General features: G+C 42.7%; 1 protein-coding gene across 1 annotated transcript in view; it reads right to left on the reverse strand.

The window, feature by feature from the left end:
* arhgef39 (Rho guanine nucleotide exchange factor (GEF) 39) overlaps window positions 1-19,473 on the reverse strand; it is a 59,772-nt gene that overhangs the window by 18,637 nt on the left and 21,662 nt on the right. Inside the window, exons 6-7 of the mRNA XM_076076183.1 lie at window positions 11,528-11,598; window positions 7,747-7,875 (exon numbers count right to left, since the gene is read on the reverse strand). Coding sequence (XP_075932298.1) covers window positions 7,747-7,875; window positions 11,528-11,598 — 200 coding nt within the window. The remainder of the gene's footprint in view (window positions 1-7,746; window positions 7,876-11,527; window positions 11,599-19,473) is intronic.

Below are 19,473 nucleotides of genomic sequence, written 5' to 3' on the forward strand. Positions count from 1 at the left end.
GGAAGTTGGCAGCAAAGCCTGAACCTGGTCTGTCCACGGTGGACCGGTCTCTGCTGGAGGATCTGGGTCCGTCCACGGTGGACCGGTCTCTGCTGGAGGATCTGGGTCTGTCCACGGTGGACCGGTCTCTACTGGAGGTAGTTTCTGGTAAACCTGCATGATTGCATCTGCTCTTATCAGAATCAGACCCGGTGGCACCGATGACGATCATTAAGAAGAACTAAATAGAAATAGAAAATCTTCTTGCTGATAGTCTCATTTACTCGGTAGGTACCGTCGGTCATATAGAGGCATCAGTATTACATTGAGACTGTTTCATAACCAGTTAAAAGTTCCTCAACTTCAACCAAAACCACTATCTTTCCCGAACCTTAACCAAAGTGTTTCTGAAGCCTTAAACCTTACCATGTGTAGAATGGGAACCACAGATGTTCCTAACGACTAATTTCCCTGACATTTAAACACAGGTTTAATCTCTGACTAGTCGACTAAACTAAAAGTAAGTCAGTCAAAATGAAGCACAATTTAATCTATACGTGACCGTCAGGAAAAACACTGCGTGTATTAAATGAGAAATCACTAATCCCATTCTTCACGAGTCAAATCATATTTTAAATGCCACTGAAACCAATATGACCCCAGTCTCCGCTCCAGTTGCCCAGCTAGGAATGCGCTTCACAAAACCGGTGTGTGGTGTAATATCTGATGAAACGCCAGCAGGGACTGTGGTATCAGATGAGTCGTGGTTTTGGCACCACTTATCCCACAAGTTTGATCCATTGAATCATTGAGTTAGCTGGTGTTAGCCCGCTTCGTTGATTCATAGCACGCTAGATCACTAGCTCTAGTCATTTGCATATGTGCTTGCTGGCAAGCTAGCTAGTTTCAGTGTACTGCTGGCCAATCCAGTCGATCAGGATGTCCATGACTGACTGATGAACCCAGCCACTACTTAGGAAAGAGGAGGTTATTGGTAAATGGAATTGTATTTATCGTGTTTTCTAACCACTCAAATCCCTACACGTACAATTCATGTCAACATTCATACACTGATGGCAGAGGCTGCAATACAGGGTGCCACCCCACAAACTGAGGTCCCGACAACACCTGCAAAAAACATGGCGTGTGCTCCTCCCCTGCACCACGCGTTGTGTTTTTCTAGTGGATTTTTTAGACATGCATAAAAGTTGAAATACACTAAACTTTTCAGCGCCAGGCGCGGAGTCTCATCGCTTGTCAAAGTCACACTTGGCCCAGGCAGCCAATCAAATCGAGCAAGAGGCGGGCTTTACTACTTTACCACTACTTCCTGTTTAGAAGCCGGTAGATGTGTTTGGAACGGACAAAGGCAGACGAAGGGGGATATTAGCAGTTTTTAAATACAATGAACTGAATTGTCTTACGTTGTGGTGGCTTACACTACTTACACTATACAGTCTATGATTGGACGTTGCTACAGATGTTTCATGGTGACATATTTACATATCACTAGCATTCCTAGTAAAGACAGACATTGGTGCATGTCATTGGTGTGAAATGAACTAATAGTTCCTTTAAACAATAAGTGTTGGATGTAGAATCACTGGTTCAACACAATCATGGCCTCAAAGCTGAAAGCCCCTCTGCCTTTAGTTGAGTGCAAAGGGCATTGTGATACAATAGTCATCCTATAATACCACTGTCACACTGGAAACCCGTGTGTGACAAGCTCCATTGAACACACTGAACAGCCTCATTCGACCCATTCATAGTTGTCACAAGTTAATCCCTGCTCATCACCTCTCACATACTGGAGGCTACAGCTGGAGTTCCTTACACAACACTGTTTAACCCACTGAATAACAGAACTGTACTGAACTGCATTACCTTGAGTTCCAAATGAAGACGTTTCAGTTGCAGTTCTCTTACATGGTGTCTCTTGTGTAGTTTGTTAGTGAAATCGTATTTAAATTCCAGACCATCCCAAATACCAACTCCTGTTCTGCTGATCCATGCCCGATCCAGATCAGGGTCAGAACGTTGGGTTGGATACAGCTCAGGTTAGTTTCAGAGACGGCCCCCTTTTAGACTTGATCTTGCTTGGATTAGTTAATATAATAAAGCTAGAACAAAACCTTTTTGTTATATTTGGTGAAATTCTCTTTACATCCCACCAGCAATCAATAACTAAAATGCTCTGAGGGCTGAATGACATGATCGGACAGCCTGCCTGCACTCTGCCTGTGTACTCATGGAGTCTCTCCTAAGCAGCTAGCTTTACAACTATGAGTACTAACAATAGCCATGTTCATTGTTCATGAGGATCATTTTGGGGGAGGGGCTTTGGAGGGAAGCCTGAATTCACGTGCTGTAAATGTTGCTGACTTGTTGACTTTCTTGCTAGATTTAGCAACTTTTAGAGCGAGTGCTGCGAGCATCTTTCATTGGAGAAGGGTTGGCAGTTGGATTTTTTTTTAATCTAGCATATCTAGAAAAAATGGAGGTCCTGAATTTTGCACACTTATATTGCAATCTACATTTTATGCCTTGATGCTGCTCACTCAATTTAGGTTTTAAGCCAGTTTGTCAACATTAGAGATCTTTGAGTTTTAGTTCATTTTGACTTAAGGTACTTGCACATTTTGTTAAAGGATTGAAAAGGATTTGGATTCAATACTGAATTCGGATTAATCAAATGCCACTGAACCGCAAACAAAGATGACTCGCATTCATTTGGACCACCGATGCAGGTTCAACCAGCATCACTATGTCAGAGTGAAAATGGTTTTACTCATAGTGTCCTCAGCATCAAATTGCAGAACTGCAGAGAATCCAGATAATAATGAGAGTAACTGAGCCATGCTGAATTGAACAGATAAATGAGGACGAAAGAATCTAAGACAGACTCAGTAGGAGGTAAGCAGACTGTGAGGAAAGCTCTCATCTCTTTCCCCATGATTGGCAGCAGCGTGATGATAGCTAATAAGCAAGAGGCTGACATTTGGATAGATAAGATGAAAAATTCTGCCTGGGTCCGGGGTGTTTTTGTAATTGCCCCAGCCAGTAGCCTGTGATTGCAGCTAGGCCTGAGTGGCCGGAGCTGTGCCTCTGGGGCTCAGAGAGAACATTTCCAGGTACAGACAAGCCCACTGAGATTAAGTGGCTGGGGCCAGGCGGGGGTCAAATTGCTTTTAAAATGCCATGGGTCTCAAACCGAACAGTCAGGAAACACGCCGTGACTCTCTCAGGTGTTGTGTGGAGATTGGAACGTTGGTTGTGATCCTTCTAATGAATATTATTTAAATAAAACCCTGCTTGAGCCTTATACAACCCTTTAAAGACATGGAGCAAGTAGTCATTTTGAATGTGTTGTTACAATCACCACTCAGTTCAGGACATTCTGAATAAAAGAGAACTGTAGTGGGAAATGCCCCCCTGAAACAGACCCCTTGCACCCTCAGCTCTTTCCCGATTAACTGACAGACCCCGGGCTTTTATCCTTGTGGTAACTGACATATTTCACTGGACAGGGCTATTCTCTGGTACAAATGCGTTTTCTTGCCTCAAAACATGCAATAAACACACGTTTCATTAAATTGAATGTGATGCTTTAAGATCTTTAGAAGAGGTACGAGGGCCAGGAAAGGACTTTGATTGGATGACTGCGTTGTTCTGAGTGACAAGTGATGTATTCAGGTGCGTTTGAATGCTGCAGCTGAGCAGTTAGCTATCTAGCATGCAAACTGACATTAGCGGTGCAATCTGTAAGAGTGTAAGTTAGATAAGTAGCAGGAAAGCAAATGTGGTTAAAGTCTGACCTAAACAAATCATGACAACAGACTATGTTATCACATTAGATGAATGCGTGGGCAGTAATGTGTTGCATGTTTGCTCAAGTATCAGAATGCGGCCAGTGTCCAGTGTGCTGAAACTGATGTGTTTCAGTGTGGTGATTAGACAGACATGCTGGGATCTCCCTCTGCTTTCTCCACTTTTCAGCGTCTGACCAGGAAGTGTGCGCTAAAGGTCTTCACCTACACGGCCGTCCTGTGGTTTTCAGTTTTGGGGGTGAGGTTTGTACTCTGGGGCAAATAAGATGGACAATAACCAAGTCTCTCAATGTTTGACTCCTGTCTCTTGAAACTAAATAAAAACAATGACTTCAGGTACTTTTGTTTTTAAGAAAGAATTCAAACTAAATCCAGTGCCACTATGGAAAGAAAACTATAGTTTCCCTAACCATTAAAGTTGTATCAGATACCCCCTATCAGACCCCCTGATGGACAAAGTTGACAGAGCCAGAGGTTGGATGCGCTCTGTGTGAGGAGCAGTCTCTTTGTGGGCCCCGTGCTCTTCAGACCCCCTGCTCACATCTGACCAGCCACGGTGCTTTGAGGCAGCAGCAGGTTCAAAGAGCAGGAAGTGCCAAGCACTCCTCTCCGTGTCCGGGCCTTTCAGCTTCCCTTGTCAAAGAGCACCTCTGCTCTACTACAAAGTCTTTTGGGCCGGACCAGCTGGGGGGTGGGGGGAAATAAAGATTGATCTACAAAGGGACCCGTTCTCCCTGATGTGTCTGAATAACGGAGGCAGAGGGCAGCTGCTGTGGCAGAATGAAGGCCGAGTTTGGCATCGCTGAGTCAACAGACTTCTTTTACTTTGTTTATGACCGAACAATACTGGAGGTATTTTATTGTCGGTCAGGGATGAAGTCCAGTGGAGATTAGAATCATTATTTAGGCGGCCCCTGTGGTCAAAAGCAGTAGTAGTTTTCCCGGAATGAAGACTGCATTTCCCATGAGTGCTAGCACCTCATGGACATCATAAATAGGTTTGGTCACTCTCAACTGTATACAAACTACTGTTGATTGCCTGGTGCATGTTGGTAATCATCATAGAAAGCTTTGCTCGACAAATGAAGCTAACGTAAGCTTTGTTCAAAGCGTTAGCCAGCTAGTTCTAGCCACCATCATAAATTCATATATTGATGTAAAACCACATCTTGCAATGCATTTAAAAAAATAAAACAGACATATTACACAGCAGTCTCGGAAGAAGAGGGTCAATTCAGAACAGGTTTGTCAATCCAGTCAAGTATTGCAATTCTTTCCATCTGTTGAATGGCTGACTCTTGTTTTCGCCACACTTTCTTTTTGAGCTTTTTACTTTGGTTCATTGGGACAGTTCTTTTCTTTCTCTTCAGCCATAAACACAAAAATAAAATTCTCTAAAAGCAAAATCCCCACCTGCTTTCTTTTAACAGGCTAACGTACTCACTACCAAACGTTACCTGTGAAAATGTAAGCGTAGGCTATTCCGGTCCCTCCGGTACATTGTTTCGTCTGATAGAGCGGCGAATTGGATTCAATGACAAGCATTAAGAATGACTAAATAGAAATAGCCAATATTCTCAATGATGGTCTTGTTTACTTATGTAGGTCAAATAGAGGTGACAGTTTAAAGTGAGACTGTTTAATAACCAGTTCAGAACTCGCTGTAGGAGCTTTAAGATATGGATGATGAAACCAGGTGAACTCAGGAGTAGGGCTGTAGAGGAACAAATCAGACTGCAACTGAATATTTTCACTATCTATAAATCTATTAGTCTATTGTAGGGTGTGAAGATGAACCGATGCATATCGGAGAAAAACCTAAGCAGTCAGAGATACATTTGAAAAAAAATTGAATTATCTGTCAGAAACCCTTCTCTGTAACTCTCTGTATACACACTGTGTGTGTGTGTGTGTGTGTGTGTGTGTGAGAGAGAGACCTGTCCCTCTCCAGCTAGCTAGCTACATTCCCAAATCACATAGCTATTTTTTAACATGGTACCTACTTTAAGAAGTTCTCTAAGGCTACATCCACACTATTTTTTTTAAATTAAAAATAAAACCTGTGCTGAATCAATATCAAATCACTGCTGAATCAAACAACACTATGTCATATTGATAAAAAGTATCTTTATGGTTTTTGTATCAAATTGCGGAGTGTGAATCGAAGATCAGACGTGAAAGAGAGAGATAAACACCCTTAGATATGATCAGACTCATTGCATAACCTAAAGGCCAAGATGATGCAAACAGTCGAGCTGACACCAGAGAACAGCTGCTGAGTTTGCTTGATGAATGACTTAGCCCTTGTGTTGTCCTCCCGACTGCCATACACCTGTTGTCCTCTGGGGTCAAAAATGACCCCACCTGGTTTGACTGTTTATAAAGCATCACCCACCTCTGTGTTTCAACTCCTTAGTCAACTTTATTCCAAGTCATTACCTGACATATAAAACATGTCAACATTCATTTCTGCAACATTTAAATGATTAACTGGGCAAAATTAGTTATTTTTCTGTGAAACTAATAAATCTTCTAAATGTTTCAGCGCTAAAAAGGAGAAAAAAGACCCGATGGGTCTGTGTAGGAAGAGCACTTACTTATGAAACATTTCATCATTTCTGTTTCTCGCTAAGTTTTTTTAATGTACATTAAAGCTTTATCTAATGACGTTGTCTGATTGACCTCAAGACACCTGAGAAAAACCCCAACAAAAAGTCCGAACACAATCAGGTGCCACAGTCAGGAACATAAAGGACATCAACTGGAAAGAATCAATGTGAAACAGGATAGAAAATGTGAGACATCTTTGTTTCAAATTGAAGGAACAGGCAGGCAGACACAAATCTGCAGCCTCCCAGGGAAACGGGCCGACTGTCTGCTGTATCGATGTCCCATTGATTCAGGCTTTGTGTCTCACAATCGCACCCCCACCCCCACCCCTCATCTCCTACAGAGCTACTTAATATGTTTGAGGGGCTCCGGCGCTTCTCATCTGTACAAGGCAGAGCACTTTTCTTTTACCCACATTAGAGGCGGTGTTGGTGGGGAGGAAGGAGAATGGGTCGGCGCGGGGTTGCGGGCGCGCTGGCGCTCTGAAGTCTGCCTGGTGGGACCGGAGCTCTATTAGCTGGATAGGAAGCCAGCGGAGCTGCGAGGGCCTGAGAACTCGGATGAGAGGAAGCTTTTGAAACTTCCCACATCGGCATTAGAGAGATGAGCTGCTATTCAGTGCTCGCTCCCAGCCTGCACCAACACATCCGCAAACACACACATAAAAATAAATGTAAAAAAACGGAAAATACACACACACACACACACACACACACACACACACACACACACACACACACACACACACACACACACACACACACACACACACACACACACACACACACACACACACACACACACACACACACACACACACACACACACACACACACACACACACTTTTTATTAGCTGGTCCACAAGATGAGGCTGGGCTCTAATTGGTCCTGGGGGAGATTGGCAGGGTGAGCGGAGCAAAGAGGAGGCCAGACAAACAACAGGAGGGGTAGTGGCAAAAAAAAAAAAAAAAAAGAGCCGCCGCTCCACAAGTAGAGAGGGAACCACAATGGAAAAGGGAAATAAAGGAGGGGAGGGCAGGATGAAGGGGAGAAGCACACTCGCTCACTAACAGTTAGCAGTAATGCTCCATTAATGAAGTGGGCTCAGTGTGCGAAATACTTAAGTTTCCTGCAGAAAGTCCAATGAATTCCATTGATTAAAAGCAATCCAGTCAGAATGTCTCAATACTTAACTTCATTTCCCTTCAGTTTATCTCTTCTCCTCTCCCCATGTGTCCCAAAGGACACGCAGCAATAGATGCACAGAGAGGTAGAGAAGAGATGGAACGGGGGGGATGAAAGGAATATTGGATCAGAGGCTCTAACCTGCAGCCGACACCTTCGTCTTTCGCCCTTTCAGCAGTTTCTGCACCCGGCATAGCTGTAGGTGGTTCTCATGGCGCCGGGTATTGTTCTGGATACGCTTGGACACCTCGTTCACCGCGGCCACCGCCCCTGAAGGAAACACACACACACACATTTGTTTGACCCTGCATATGAGGACATGCTTCCTTTCTGAGTTGTACTATAATGTCTCTGGGTATATTAGACATCTAATAACTGACAATCCTGCATCAATGAAGTACCCAGATCTGTCGGGTATTTAATTGTGAATAATGGATCATGTCACTTGGTATTTAAAACAGATATTCATGTCTGATTACATTACTTCTAAAGATGTCTTCCTATATTACAATATTTATTGATATTACCATGTTGATGGCCATGCCCCCAGCTAATATTTGAGCCATTATTTGAATACTGGCTGTTATGTGAGAATCTATGGTAACTCTGATTCTAAAGGGGCACAAACTGTCATGTGCCTTCTACTGGCAGACACCAGGGATTGGCTGAATTTCACCCCTTCTACATACACCCTTTTCTGAGCCCCCCCCCCCCCCCCCCCCCCCCTTGATGCTCTTTGGTGACAATACCTCTCTAAATAAACTGTGTGGACTACAGATGATCTATACTGGGTGCTAATCAATATTTGAAAGTTCAATAAGATCTAATTATGACATGTCGGCCTATATTCACATTTTTACATTCTAAGAAACTGCAACCAAATGTGGTATTGCATCCTACTAAATGCTACACAGGTACACAGACCTGTGTAGTAGTTTGCAGCCTTATTTTGCTTGATTTCATTAGCGAGCTCTAAGCTCTAAGAACTAACTTGTGCAAATTAAAATATCCAAACAGTCCTAATTGGACCCGATGGTCTGCTTAATGGGTCGGCTGTGTTTCAATGTGTGTGTTAGGACGCCTTAACACCGTCTTATTTATTAATGAAAGGGATGCTGGTCTCCACCACATAGCGGCCCTTGTAGCCCATAATCCACTGGCCGTGCAGTCAGTCTGTAATTAGATGCAAACAGCAGCATGCCCCCAATAAGCGCAGCTCATTTAGTTAAATAAACCCAGTTAGGAGCAGAGGTGAAAAGGTTTGGTGTCGCTTGCCACAAAAGCTGGATTCAGACGTCTGAGAGGACGGCTCTCTATTTTTTTGAACTGTCTTTTATAATTTCATAATAAAAGATTTTTATCTGGACAAACACTGAATTCTCCCCTGGCATGCAACACTGTGGGGACGTTTGAATCACCCTTTGGTGCTCTTTCTGTCTCAGTTTAAATCGTTATTGAAGGAAACATCAGTGTAACATAACTGGTGACCCCAGACTTTTGAGCAGTAGTATATATACATATATATATATATATATATATATATATATATTCACGGAAATTTGGAAATAATCAGAAATTTGTACTTTATATTTATTTAATTTACATTATTTTTATTAATGATGTTAAATGTTGATTACGTGTGTATCTGAAACATTGAAATAGCCTTCAAACAATGCACCTGGTTTCAATGTTACCCTAACACAATGAACAAAACGACAGTGTTGATTCAGAAATATCTGATCCAACAATACACAGAAGACAAATCTGACCACGTCGGTACCAACTTTCAGGACGTGACAGTTTTCTGTCCCTATGGACACAGTTAAGCCAGTATTCCATCCTGAAGAATAACACCCTGCTCTACTCTACACAATATCACAACCAAACACTTTTCAATGTAAACCACTCTGTTAATACACTAACCGTATTCTGCCACACGTACAGTATCTGCATGTCAAGAAGTCTTTCACAAACTTTTTTATACAAAGCTTTACAATCACAACAAATAGGCAAATCATCAAAATAGACAGTCGCATCCAATTACTGTGTTCCAGCCATAATAATTGCTGTAAACATTTAGAACTACATCATTAATCGTTTGTCCAAAATAACAACAAACAGACGAATTCTAATTTCAAGCTCAGCTTTCCCCGCTTTTGTTCCGAGCACTGGAATGAACTTGATCCTCAGGGCGACTTGTCTACACTAAAATAATCAGGGTCTAATTGGCTCGCTTAACTTCACAACAATTACAATGTAAACCAAACAAGGCATCCGTGTAGACTTTTTTCCCTTTGTTGTACGTGTTTGGAATACTTTCCATTGCCTGCTTTAGAAAAACAACAACTCCTAATTACAGTATTGTTGGGCTGAGTTCTGGCCGAGGCATTAATAATACATCCGGCCCATTCGACATTCTGAATAAGTCTTCCGCAGCTCTTTATTCCATTTATTCACTATTTAGACAGTGCTTGACTTGATGGCGGGATAACTGTTAACTTTCATTGTTCAACCTCTGACAGAGTCGGAGAGTTGCATCAGGTCAGACTTGGTTAGGGCTCCTACAGCGGAGTCAGGCGGTAGAGGGTTGTGTTAACGCAGGGCTGATGAAAACTCCTGAAGCACTGCAATTACAACAATTAAGTAAGTCTGGCCTGAATGCACTGCCAGGCAAAAAAGGGGGGGGGGGGGGGGGGGGGGGGAGCTAACTGACACAGAGCAGCACAACAAGAGAAAACAACAACAAAGCCTCTTGTGATTCTATCTGCTAGTTTGCTTAATCATATACAATGTGATTTGTATAGAATTTCTTTTTTAAATAATTCCCTTTACAATACAACCAGGCCGTTTTCTCTCACACACACACACACACACACACACACACACACACACACACACACACACACACACACACACACACACACACACACACACACACACACACACACACACACACACACACACACACACACACACACACACACACACACACACACACACACACACACACACAGAGTTTAAAAAAGGATCTCCTAATGAGAAGAGGAAGAGGGGCTGGTGGAGCACATTTAGATATGTACCTTCATCTTAGAGTCAGGGGCTGTTTTAATTTGTAAGCAAAGGCAGCACACCAGCAATAAGATTTTAATTGATACACATAAATAATTCCTTGTGTACATTCGCACTCGAGTCAGATCCGCTGTTTATTTGACGATTGAAATGAGTCATTATCGTGATTCGTGTTGATGCTGGAAGATATTATTTATTAATATAGCTCCCGCTTAATATCCTCTGATCCGCTCCCAATTAATTATGTCAAAATCCACATCAAACTAGAACTTACACGCATATTGAGCTTTGCCTCGCGTTGGTTTTCTCCGCTAGCCAAGCGCTGTGGTGACAAAAACAACAAATGAGGAATGAAAGGGAAAGCGAGCACTTCCCTTTGTTCCTCAAATGAAGATAATGAGGGCTGTCTTTCACTACGACGGAGTCTGACTGCTGAGATGAAAGTCTTCACAGGTTGTGTTTGTTTGTTTCCCTGCTGTCGGAGGACTGGCCTTACATTCTATAATTGTACAGCTTTACTTAACTATCCTGTGGTCCAAACTGCTTGTCGCAGATAGGACGAGTTCCACGGCGAGTGAGCCAAAAGTCTTTGTGACTAGTGATGCGGAGCACATCGCCATGCGCTCATCACTTGCTGTTAGGTTGCCTTCGCTGACAAACCCCAACATTTCCTGACAGATTGGAAGAGGAGGTGACGACAACAACAACAAACCCCAGCTTCACACGTGTGCAAATTTGAGCGTGCGGCTCCAGACGCATTGCTCCACTTTAAAAGCACTCAGGGGTTAACCTACAGATTGAAATGCAGGAAAATGATTATTGAGACAGCGGCACAATGAGAAAAGACACGTACTTGAAAGCTGATGAAACTCCGGGTTGTCTGGACTCGTGTTGGCAGTCAGGTCCTGTAGGAAATGTTTATACCTGTGAGAAAACAGAAAATAAACAAGGTCACGGTGCGCTCACCATCTACAAATATCAATGGAAAAAGTATTAACTGGAACAACAAACACTTTTCATGTCCACCCGACGTTACACGTGTCGCCCAACAACCACCATCAGAATCACAGCCACTGTTGAACGGTTCATTCTCTGTCCTGTCATCGCAGACTGCATGCAGGACAACAGTGAGTGGTGCCATACTTAAATTAACTGGACTCTCACGATGTCATGTGATCATGCGAGAATCGTGGGATCACGCATCGCACAAAAATCCATCTCGTCAGGCTTCAGGCAACTGTTCGTTCTCACAACAATGGCGGCTCCTGAAGAGGTGAACGTAGATGCTGCAACAGCATCAGTGATATCGGAATTTGACGTCTTTGAAAGAAGAGCAGAGAACAGCACTTTTCTCCTGACTGGCATCAGCAACAGTTTGATTGACATACGTTTCATCCAATCACCTGCCAAGTATATTTTGGACAGTTCCTGCCCTTATTTAAAACGCTTTCCAATGACTGCCTCTCAGATGGCCGTAACGAACCACCTGGTGAGTCAGGTTATCAAACCAGAAAATGTACAGTGACTTAAGCTCCTGATTGATGCCGATGGAGAGAGCAGGTCGTGCTTTGAAGTAATGTTGATGAGACGACCTCTGACAGATACAGCTGCAACATGACGAGATGTGAACTGGTTTTACTTGAGCCCTCTTCAGACACATTGCTTGGCAGAAAACAATTGAAACACTGAGTATTACTCCATCCAGCATTTATAAATGCTGAGCGCATTGAAGAGCTATTGTGTCAAATTTAAATGGGACAGTTTTTGGTTACCGTATTTTCCGCACTATAAGGCGCACTTAAAAGCCTTTAATTTTCTCAAAAAACGACAGTGCGCCTTGTAATCCGGAGCGCCTTATATATGGATCAATTGGTTAATTGGTTGATCCATACTGGTTGTACACGGCGCTCTGTCAAAATGTTTCAGTACGACTGGTAAACTACAAAGCCGCACCGCGGTAAACACCGGTACTGTGCTTACTCCTAGTCCAACACCACTTGTGTGTATAAAGACCCCAAAATGGCACCTTTCAAGAGACACGCTTACGACGCTATTCTATTCTATGCGCCTTATAATCCGGTGCGCCCTATATATAAAAACAGTTCTAAAATAGGCCATTCATTGAAGGTGCGCCTTATAATCCGGTGCGCTTTATAGTGCGGAAAATACGGTACTATAAGAACATTTTTACATACTTCAATGTTTTCATTCTGTCAGCCTGCATACAGCCATATTGACCCTCTGTGTGAAAACTCTGTTCTAGTTTGTAAAAGCCCAGTCTGCCCTGAATGGTCAGTATTTCGGTTCTTCCACATCTGCTCTGTCAGCGTCACTGCAGAGTCATCGTGTGACAGCGTTTAGCTTCAATATATTGTATCAGAAATCCAAAAAAATTATGTTTATTCCACAATTAGCCTCTTCTGAAGCAAAAACTTCACAATAGTCTTTGCGTGTTCGGGGATTAGCCTGCTCCGGGGCACTTAAGGTAGGCTGACCTTTAAGGTGGACCAGCGCTATTCTCCTCGGCAAGTACTCAAATGTTAGTACTTGTTCTGAAAAATCTCATTCGCAATATACTTGGAGACAGCTGGTGTGCACTGAGCCCGTCTTTCACTGCTTCGGTTGTACTTGGTGCTTCTTGCCAATGCTCTGCCGATAGATAACCGACATTGATCCTTGCTAAGCCCAGCACCTCTTGGTTCTAGCTGATTGGCCCCAGCAGGGCAGCGGCCACAGAGATGTACGCGTAGGTTGGTGGTTTGAGAGTTTGGTTAAAACCAAAATATTCAAATTGGCAAGGTCACATTTTGCTTGCAATATGACAATAGACAATTATCTATTCCCTTAATAATAATAATAATAGGCCTACAAAAAACAAAAAAAATCTATCTATTTAGTAAACTGTTTATGATGAAATTAGGTAACTTGTCGTCCCAATTTCAGTTTCCATCTAAAGTAACAGTTGTGAAGCGTGTCAGCTTCCTCAGAAATCTTTATCCTTCTTACTAGGATGAAGTGACCTTGCATTGAAGCGAAGTGCATTGACAATTGATTTCCACTGTCTGCCTTTGCCCTCTCTGTGCAGTCTGGGCTGGTTGTAGAGACATAGTGGTGCCAGTGAGAGGGGCTATTAGTGACACTAGAAGACCTGCTGCTGGGCCATGTGGTGGCATGAGTGGGATGGGACATGTGTTTGAGTGACAACAGTGTAGTGCGACTGTGTGTGTGTGTGTATAGGCTGCGTGTAGAGAACAGAACACAATGGTGGGTCTTTCAAGCTGCACCTGAAAACTTGCTTGCTCGACTAAATTGTGAAGACTTCATCAACAAGTAATTCTGTAATGTGATCTATTTACTTGCGGTCAGAACTCTTTTGGTCTTGAAATGTTTGGGTAGATCTATGGTTTAAGTCTGTTAAGTTCCAGTATCATTACACGATATTATGAATATTTTCATACAGGTTGCATTATGAATAACATATATATGTATATATATGTATGTATATATATGTATATATATATACACATATATATGTATATATATATATACACATATATATGTATATATGTATATATATATACACATATATATATTAGTGCTGGGCAACGATTGCGATTAATCGCATGATTTTTTTGCAATTAATCTCATTTTTATTCGCAAAGTTCAATAATGAATTCAAAAGTAGTGTATTGCGCACTTTTATTTTAAAAGTACTGCTATATGAACAAAAGTGCAATAACATTTGGTTTGCAAACACTTTAAACAAATCAGGTTATTTTTAACAGCAGTATTCCCTTTACACAGTAGTTATAACACAGTTATAATGATTCTGATAGATATTCAGCCGGTGTTTTTTTTGTTTTGTTAAATTCTCAGTAGTGATAACTAAATGATGCTTATTTTACATATTCCAAACAAAAACACTTTAAAAACTGTAAAAAAATAATTTAAATGAATCATTTCTTTTTTGCTTTTTTTGGTATTGTGGTCAGACACATATGCAACGCTGATTACCATAATATGTGTGGTATTTGTTATAAATGTACATGGAGGGTGATAAGAAGCTGTACTTGGAGGGACTTAGGACCCAGGGGAATGTAGGTGAAGGAAACAGGAAGAGACGCCACACAAACAGCTGTTCACCGATCGCTGCCGGCCGGTTCTTGTGTTAAAAATGTCCGCTTAATAATAAAAAAGAAAACGGCGTTAACGTGTGATAAAATAATTGTCGGCATTAATTAATTAATGTGTTAACGTGATAATAACTCGTTAACTTGCCCAGCACTAATACATATACAGTTGTGTGAAAAAGTGTTTGCCCCCTTCCTGATTTCTTATTTTTTTGCATGTTTGTCACACTTAAATGTTTCAGATCATCAAACAAATTTAAATATTAGACAAAGATAACACAAGTACACACAAAATGCAGTTTTTAAATGAAGCTTTTTATTATTAAGAAAAAAAAAATCCAAACCTACATGGCCCTGTGTGAAAAAGTGATTGCCCCCCCCCTGTTAAAACATAAATTAACTGTAGTTTATCACATCTTTGGAAAGCTGAGTTCAATTTCTCTAGCCACACCCAGGCCTGATTACTGCCACACCTGTTCTCAATCAAGAAATCACTTAAATAGGACCTGCCTGACAAAGTGAGGTAGACCAAAAGATCCTCAAAAGCTAGACATCATGCTGCAATCCAAAGAAATTCAGGAACAAATGAGAAACAAAGTAATTGAGATCTATCAGTCTGGAAAAGGTTACAAAGCCATTTCTAAAGCTTTGGGACTCCAGCGAACCACAGTGAGAGCCATTATCCACAAATGGCGAAAACATGGAACAGTGGTGAACCTTCCCAGGAGTGGCCGGCCGACCAAAATTACCCCAAGAGCGCAGCGACGACTCATCCAAGAGGTCACAAAAGACCCCAGAACAACATCAAAAGAACTGCAGGCCTCACTTGCCTCAATTAAGGTCAGTGTTCATGACTCCACCATAAGAAAGAGACTGGGCAAAAATGGCCTGCATGGCAGAGTTCCAAGACGAAAACCACTGCTGAGCAAAAAGAACATAAAGGCTCGTCTCAGTTTTGCCAGAAAACATCTTGATGATCCCCAAGACTTTTGGGAAAATACTCTGTGGACTGACGAGACAAAAGTTGAACTTTTTGGAAGGTGTATGTCCCATTACATCTGGCGTAAAAGTAACACGGCATTTCAGAAAAGGAACATCATACCAACAGTAAAATATGGTGGTGGTAGTGTGATGGTCTGGGGCTGTTTTGCTGCTTCAGGACCTGGAAGACTTGCTGTGGTAAATGGAACCATGAATTCTGCTGTCTACCAAAAAATCCTGAAGGAGAATGTCCGGCCATCTGTTCGTGACCTCAAGCTGAAGCGCACTTGGGTTCTGCAGCAGGACAATGATCCAAAACACACCAGCAAGTCCACCTCTGAATGGCTTAAGAAAAACAAAATGAAGACTTTGGAGTGGCCTAGTCAAAGTCCCGACCTGAATCCGATTGAGATGCTGTGGCATGACCTTAAAAAGGCGGTTCATGCTCGAAAACCCTCCAATGTGGCTGAATTACAACAATTCTGCAAAGATGAGTGGGCCAAAATTCCTCTACAGCGCTGTAAAAGACTCATTGCCAGTTATCGCAAACGCTTGATTGCAGTTGTTGCTGCTAAGGGTGGCCCAACCAGTTATTAGGTTTAGGGGGCAATCACTTTTTCACACAGGGCCATGTAGGTTTGGATTTTTTTCCCCCCTTAATAATAAAAACCTTCATTTAAAAACTGCATTTTGTGTTTACTTGTGTTATCTTTGTCTAATATTTAAATTTGTTTGATGATCTGAAACATTTAAGTGTGACAAACATGCAAAAAAATAAGAAATCAGGAAGGGGGCAAACACTTTTTCACACAACTGTATATACACACACTGGCCACTTTATTAGGTACACCTTGCTAGTACCAGGTTGGACCCCTTTTGCCTTCAGAACTGCTTTAATTGTTCGTAGCAGAGATTCAACAAGGTGTTGGAAACATTCCTCACAGATTTTGCTCCACATTGACATGATAGCATCACGCAGTTGCTGCAGATTTGTCGGCTGCACATCCGTGATGCTAATCTCCCGTTCCACCACATCCCAAAGGTGCTCTGTTGGATTGAGATGTGGTGACTGTGGAGGCCATTGGAGTACAGTGAACTCATTGTCATGTTCAATAAACCAGTTTGAGATGATTTGAGCTTTGTGACATGGTGCACTATCCTGCTGGACGTAGCATCGGAAGATGGGTCCACTGTGGTCATAAAGAGATGGACATGGTCAGCAACAATACTCAGGTAGGCCGTGGCGTTTAAACCATGCTCAGTTGGTACTAAGGGGCCCAAAGTGTGCCAAGAAAATATCCCCCCCACCATTACACCACCACCAGCAGCCTGAACCGTTGATACAAGGCAGGATGGATCCATGCTTTCATGTTTACGACACATTGTGACCCTACCAGCTGAATGTCGCAGCTGAAATGGAGACTCATCAGACCAGGCAACGTTTTTCAATCTTCTATTGTCACATGTTGGTGAGCCTGTGTGAATTATAGCCTCAGTTTCTTGTTCCACGTGTTGTGCGTTCAGAGATGTGTTCTGCATACCTTGGTAGTAACGAGTGGTTATTTGAGTTACTGTGGCCTCTCTATCATCTCCATCCACTCTGCCCATTCTCCTCTGACATCAACAAGGCATCTTGGTGCAAACAACTGCTGCTCACTGGATATCTTCTCTTTTTCGGACCATTCTCGAGAGATGCTTGTGCGTGAAATCAGCAGTTTTTGAAAAAGTCTGGCACCAACAACCATGCCACGTTCAAAGTCACTTAAGTCCCATTCCTCATTCTGATGCTCGCTTTGAACTTCAGAAGTCCTCTTCACCATGTCTAGATGCCTAAATGCATTGAGATAATGCCATGTGATTGGCTGATTAGCTATTTGTGTTAACAAGCAATTGAACAGGTGTGCCTAATAAAGTGGCTGGTGAGTGTATATATCTATGGCAACGGCGGAGCATATACAGGCTGCGGTCCATAGCGTCTATGAATTTCGCTACATTCTTTTGCGTTGATTTTTTTTTCTTTTTCGTGTTTATCACTAATTTGAAAATCTGAAAAGGAAGCGTGGGGATTAAGTGCAGCAGACTTTGAGATGATCACCGTCCACGGCCGCCGTACCAGCCAGACCTGCCAGACCAGACGCCACCAAACTGCCCCAGGAGGAGAGCCCAAATGGAAGCTAAGCTAACCCAGCTAGGACCTGAGGCTTCTCCACTGCACAGCCTGCTACTAGCTGTCTGATGTTCTGCTGCAGAGAAATAAGATGGATGAATAATTCTTCAGTCAAACCCAGAGACGGGAGGTCAGTGACGTCGCGTTGTGGCATCCCGGATAAAACTGCACTTGACAGGCGAACCAAGCAGAGGTTGGACGAGGGGAGGTGGACTGCCGAGTTTTATATTTTAAGACGTTTTTCTTGTGTTGTAAATGGCAAAAAATGCATTTTGTGTTGCATCACTGTGTCGCATAATGACAATGAATGATCCGTGAATTCAGTTCTGCAAATAACTGTCTAGAACTCTTATTGTGAAGAAACAGGAAGTTCGGTTGTTGCAGTCTTTTTGCCAAGTGATATGTGCCACAAGAAGTGGCTGGTCCCACCACGACTCAAAAAAACATCGAGCCACAGCTTTCAGAGTCTGCACTGACCACAAACCATTCAACACCTTAAGATCTCTGCCGGACTCCCCCACCTGACTGGAGTGATGTGTGACATCGTCGTGACATCACATGCGACAGCTGTTGACAACATCAGCTGTCTGTGAACACCAGACCGAAAGCACTCTGGGAAGAGGTCAAAGGTCACCAAGCAGAAATCAGGGGGCGGCCGAAGAGAGATCGGGGAGGACGTTCACAACCTATCACCATGGTAACTGAGCCACTCCATCCGCTGAAGAAGGCCATGAGGTTACTTTGAAAGCTTGGCCTGAAACTAAGCTGTGTGCGTGTGGGTGAGCTACATTACCATGAATTACAGGAGCTGGAGTTCACAGCAGCAGGTTGGTGTGCGGTGGTCTGTGGGTGGAGGAGGAGGAGGGCCTTGTTCTTGTAGTCCATTACTCATTGGAAATGAAACGGAAGCCTAACAAGACCCAATTAAGCCTCCTTCAATTAAGAGACGCTTAAAAAGAGAAATAATTCCACTTCTTTTGCTTCTTGTCTTGTAATAACAAACACATTACAGGCATTATTAGCAATGGATGCCCTCATTCTTATTAAGGCGTGGAGACGAAAATCTAATTAAAGCAACTGTGTAACAAAAAGCAACGCTCTAATGAGTATCATTGCGGCACACGTGAAATAATGTAAACGGAACTCTCTCGTTTAGCTGCCCTGTCCCGCTCATTAGCAGCAAGGCAAAGAAAAGATAATGAGAGAATCACGTAATCTCAACCATATTTACGACAGCTCAGATATTCTAATGAAGAACGCAGCTTTGGAAAGCATGCGCTGGTGGAGGGGTGGCCCGCCTGCCGCTGCAGCAGGAGCTGCTAATTCCTTTACAATATGCAGATGATATGCAGGCTTTTCCCTCACTCTCTCCTGGCAGACATGTCAGGTCATTTGAGCATTTGCACAGACGTCAGTAAAGAAGAGAGACGGAGGAAATCCGTCTAATTATTTTGCTTCCCATACATGCATTAAGAATTCTAATTTGTAATTAAGAGACAAGATGTACTGGCAGGCTTCTGC

The sequence above is a fragment of the Anarhichas minor genome, unplaced genomic scaffold (assembly GCF_050575085.1).
Source record: "Anarhichas minor isolate MPS153535 unplaced genomic scaffold, ASM5057508v1 ptg000055l, whole genome shotgun sequence".
Classification (NCBI taxonomy): domain Eukaryota; kingdom Metazoa; phylum Chordata; class Actinopteri; order Perciformes; family Anarhichadidae; genus Anarhichas; species Anarhichas minor.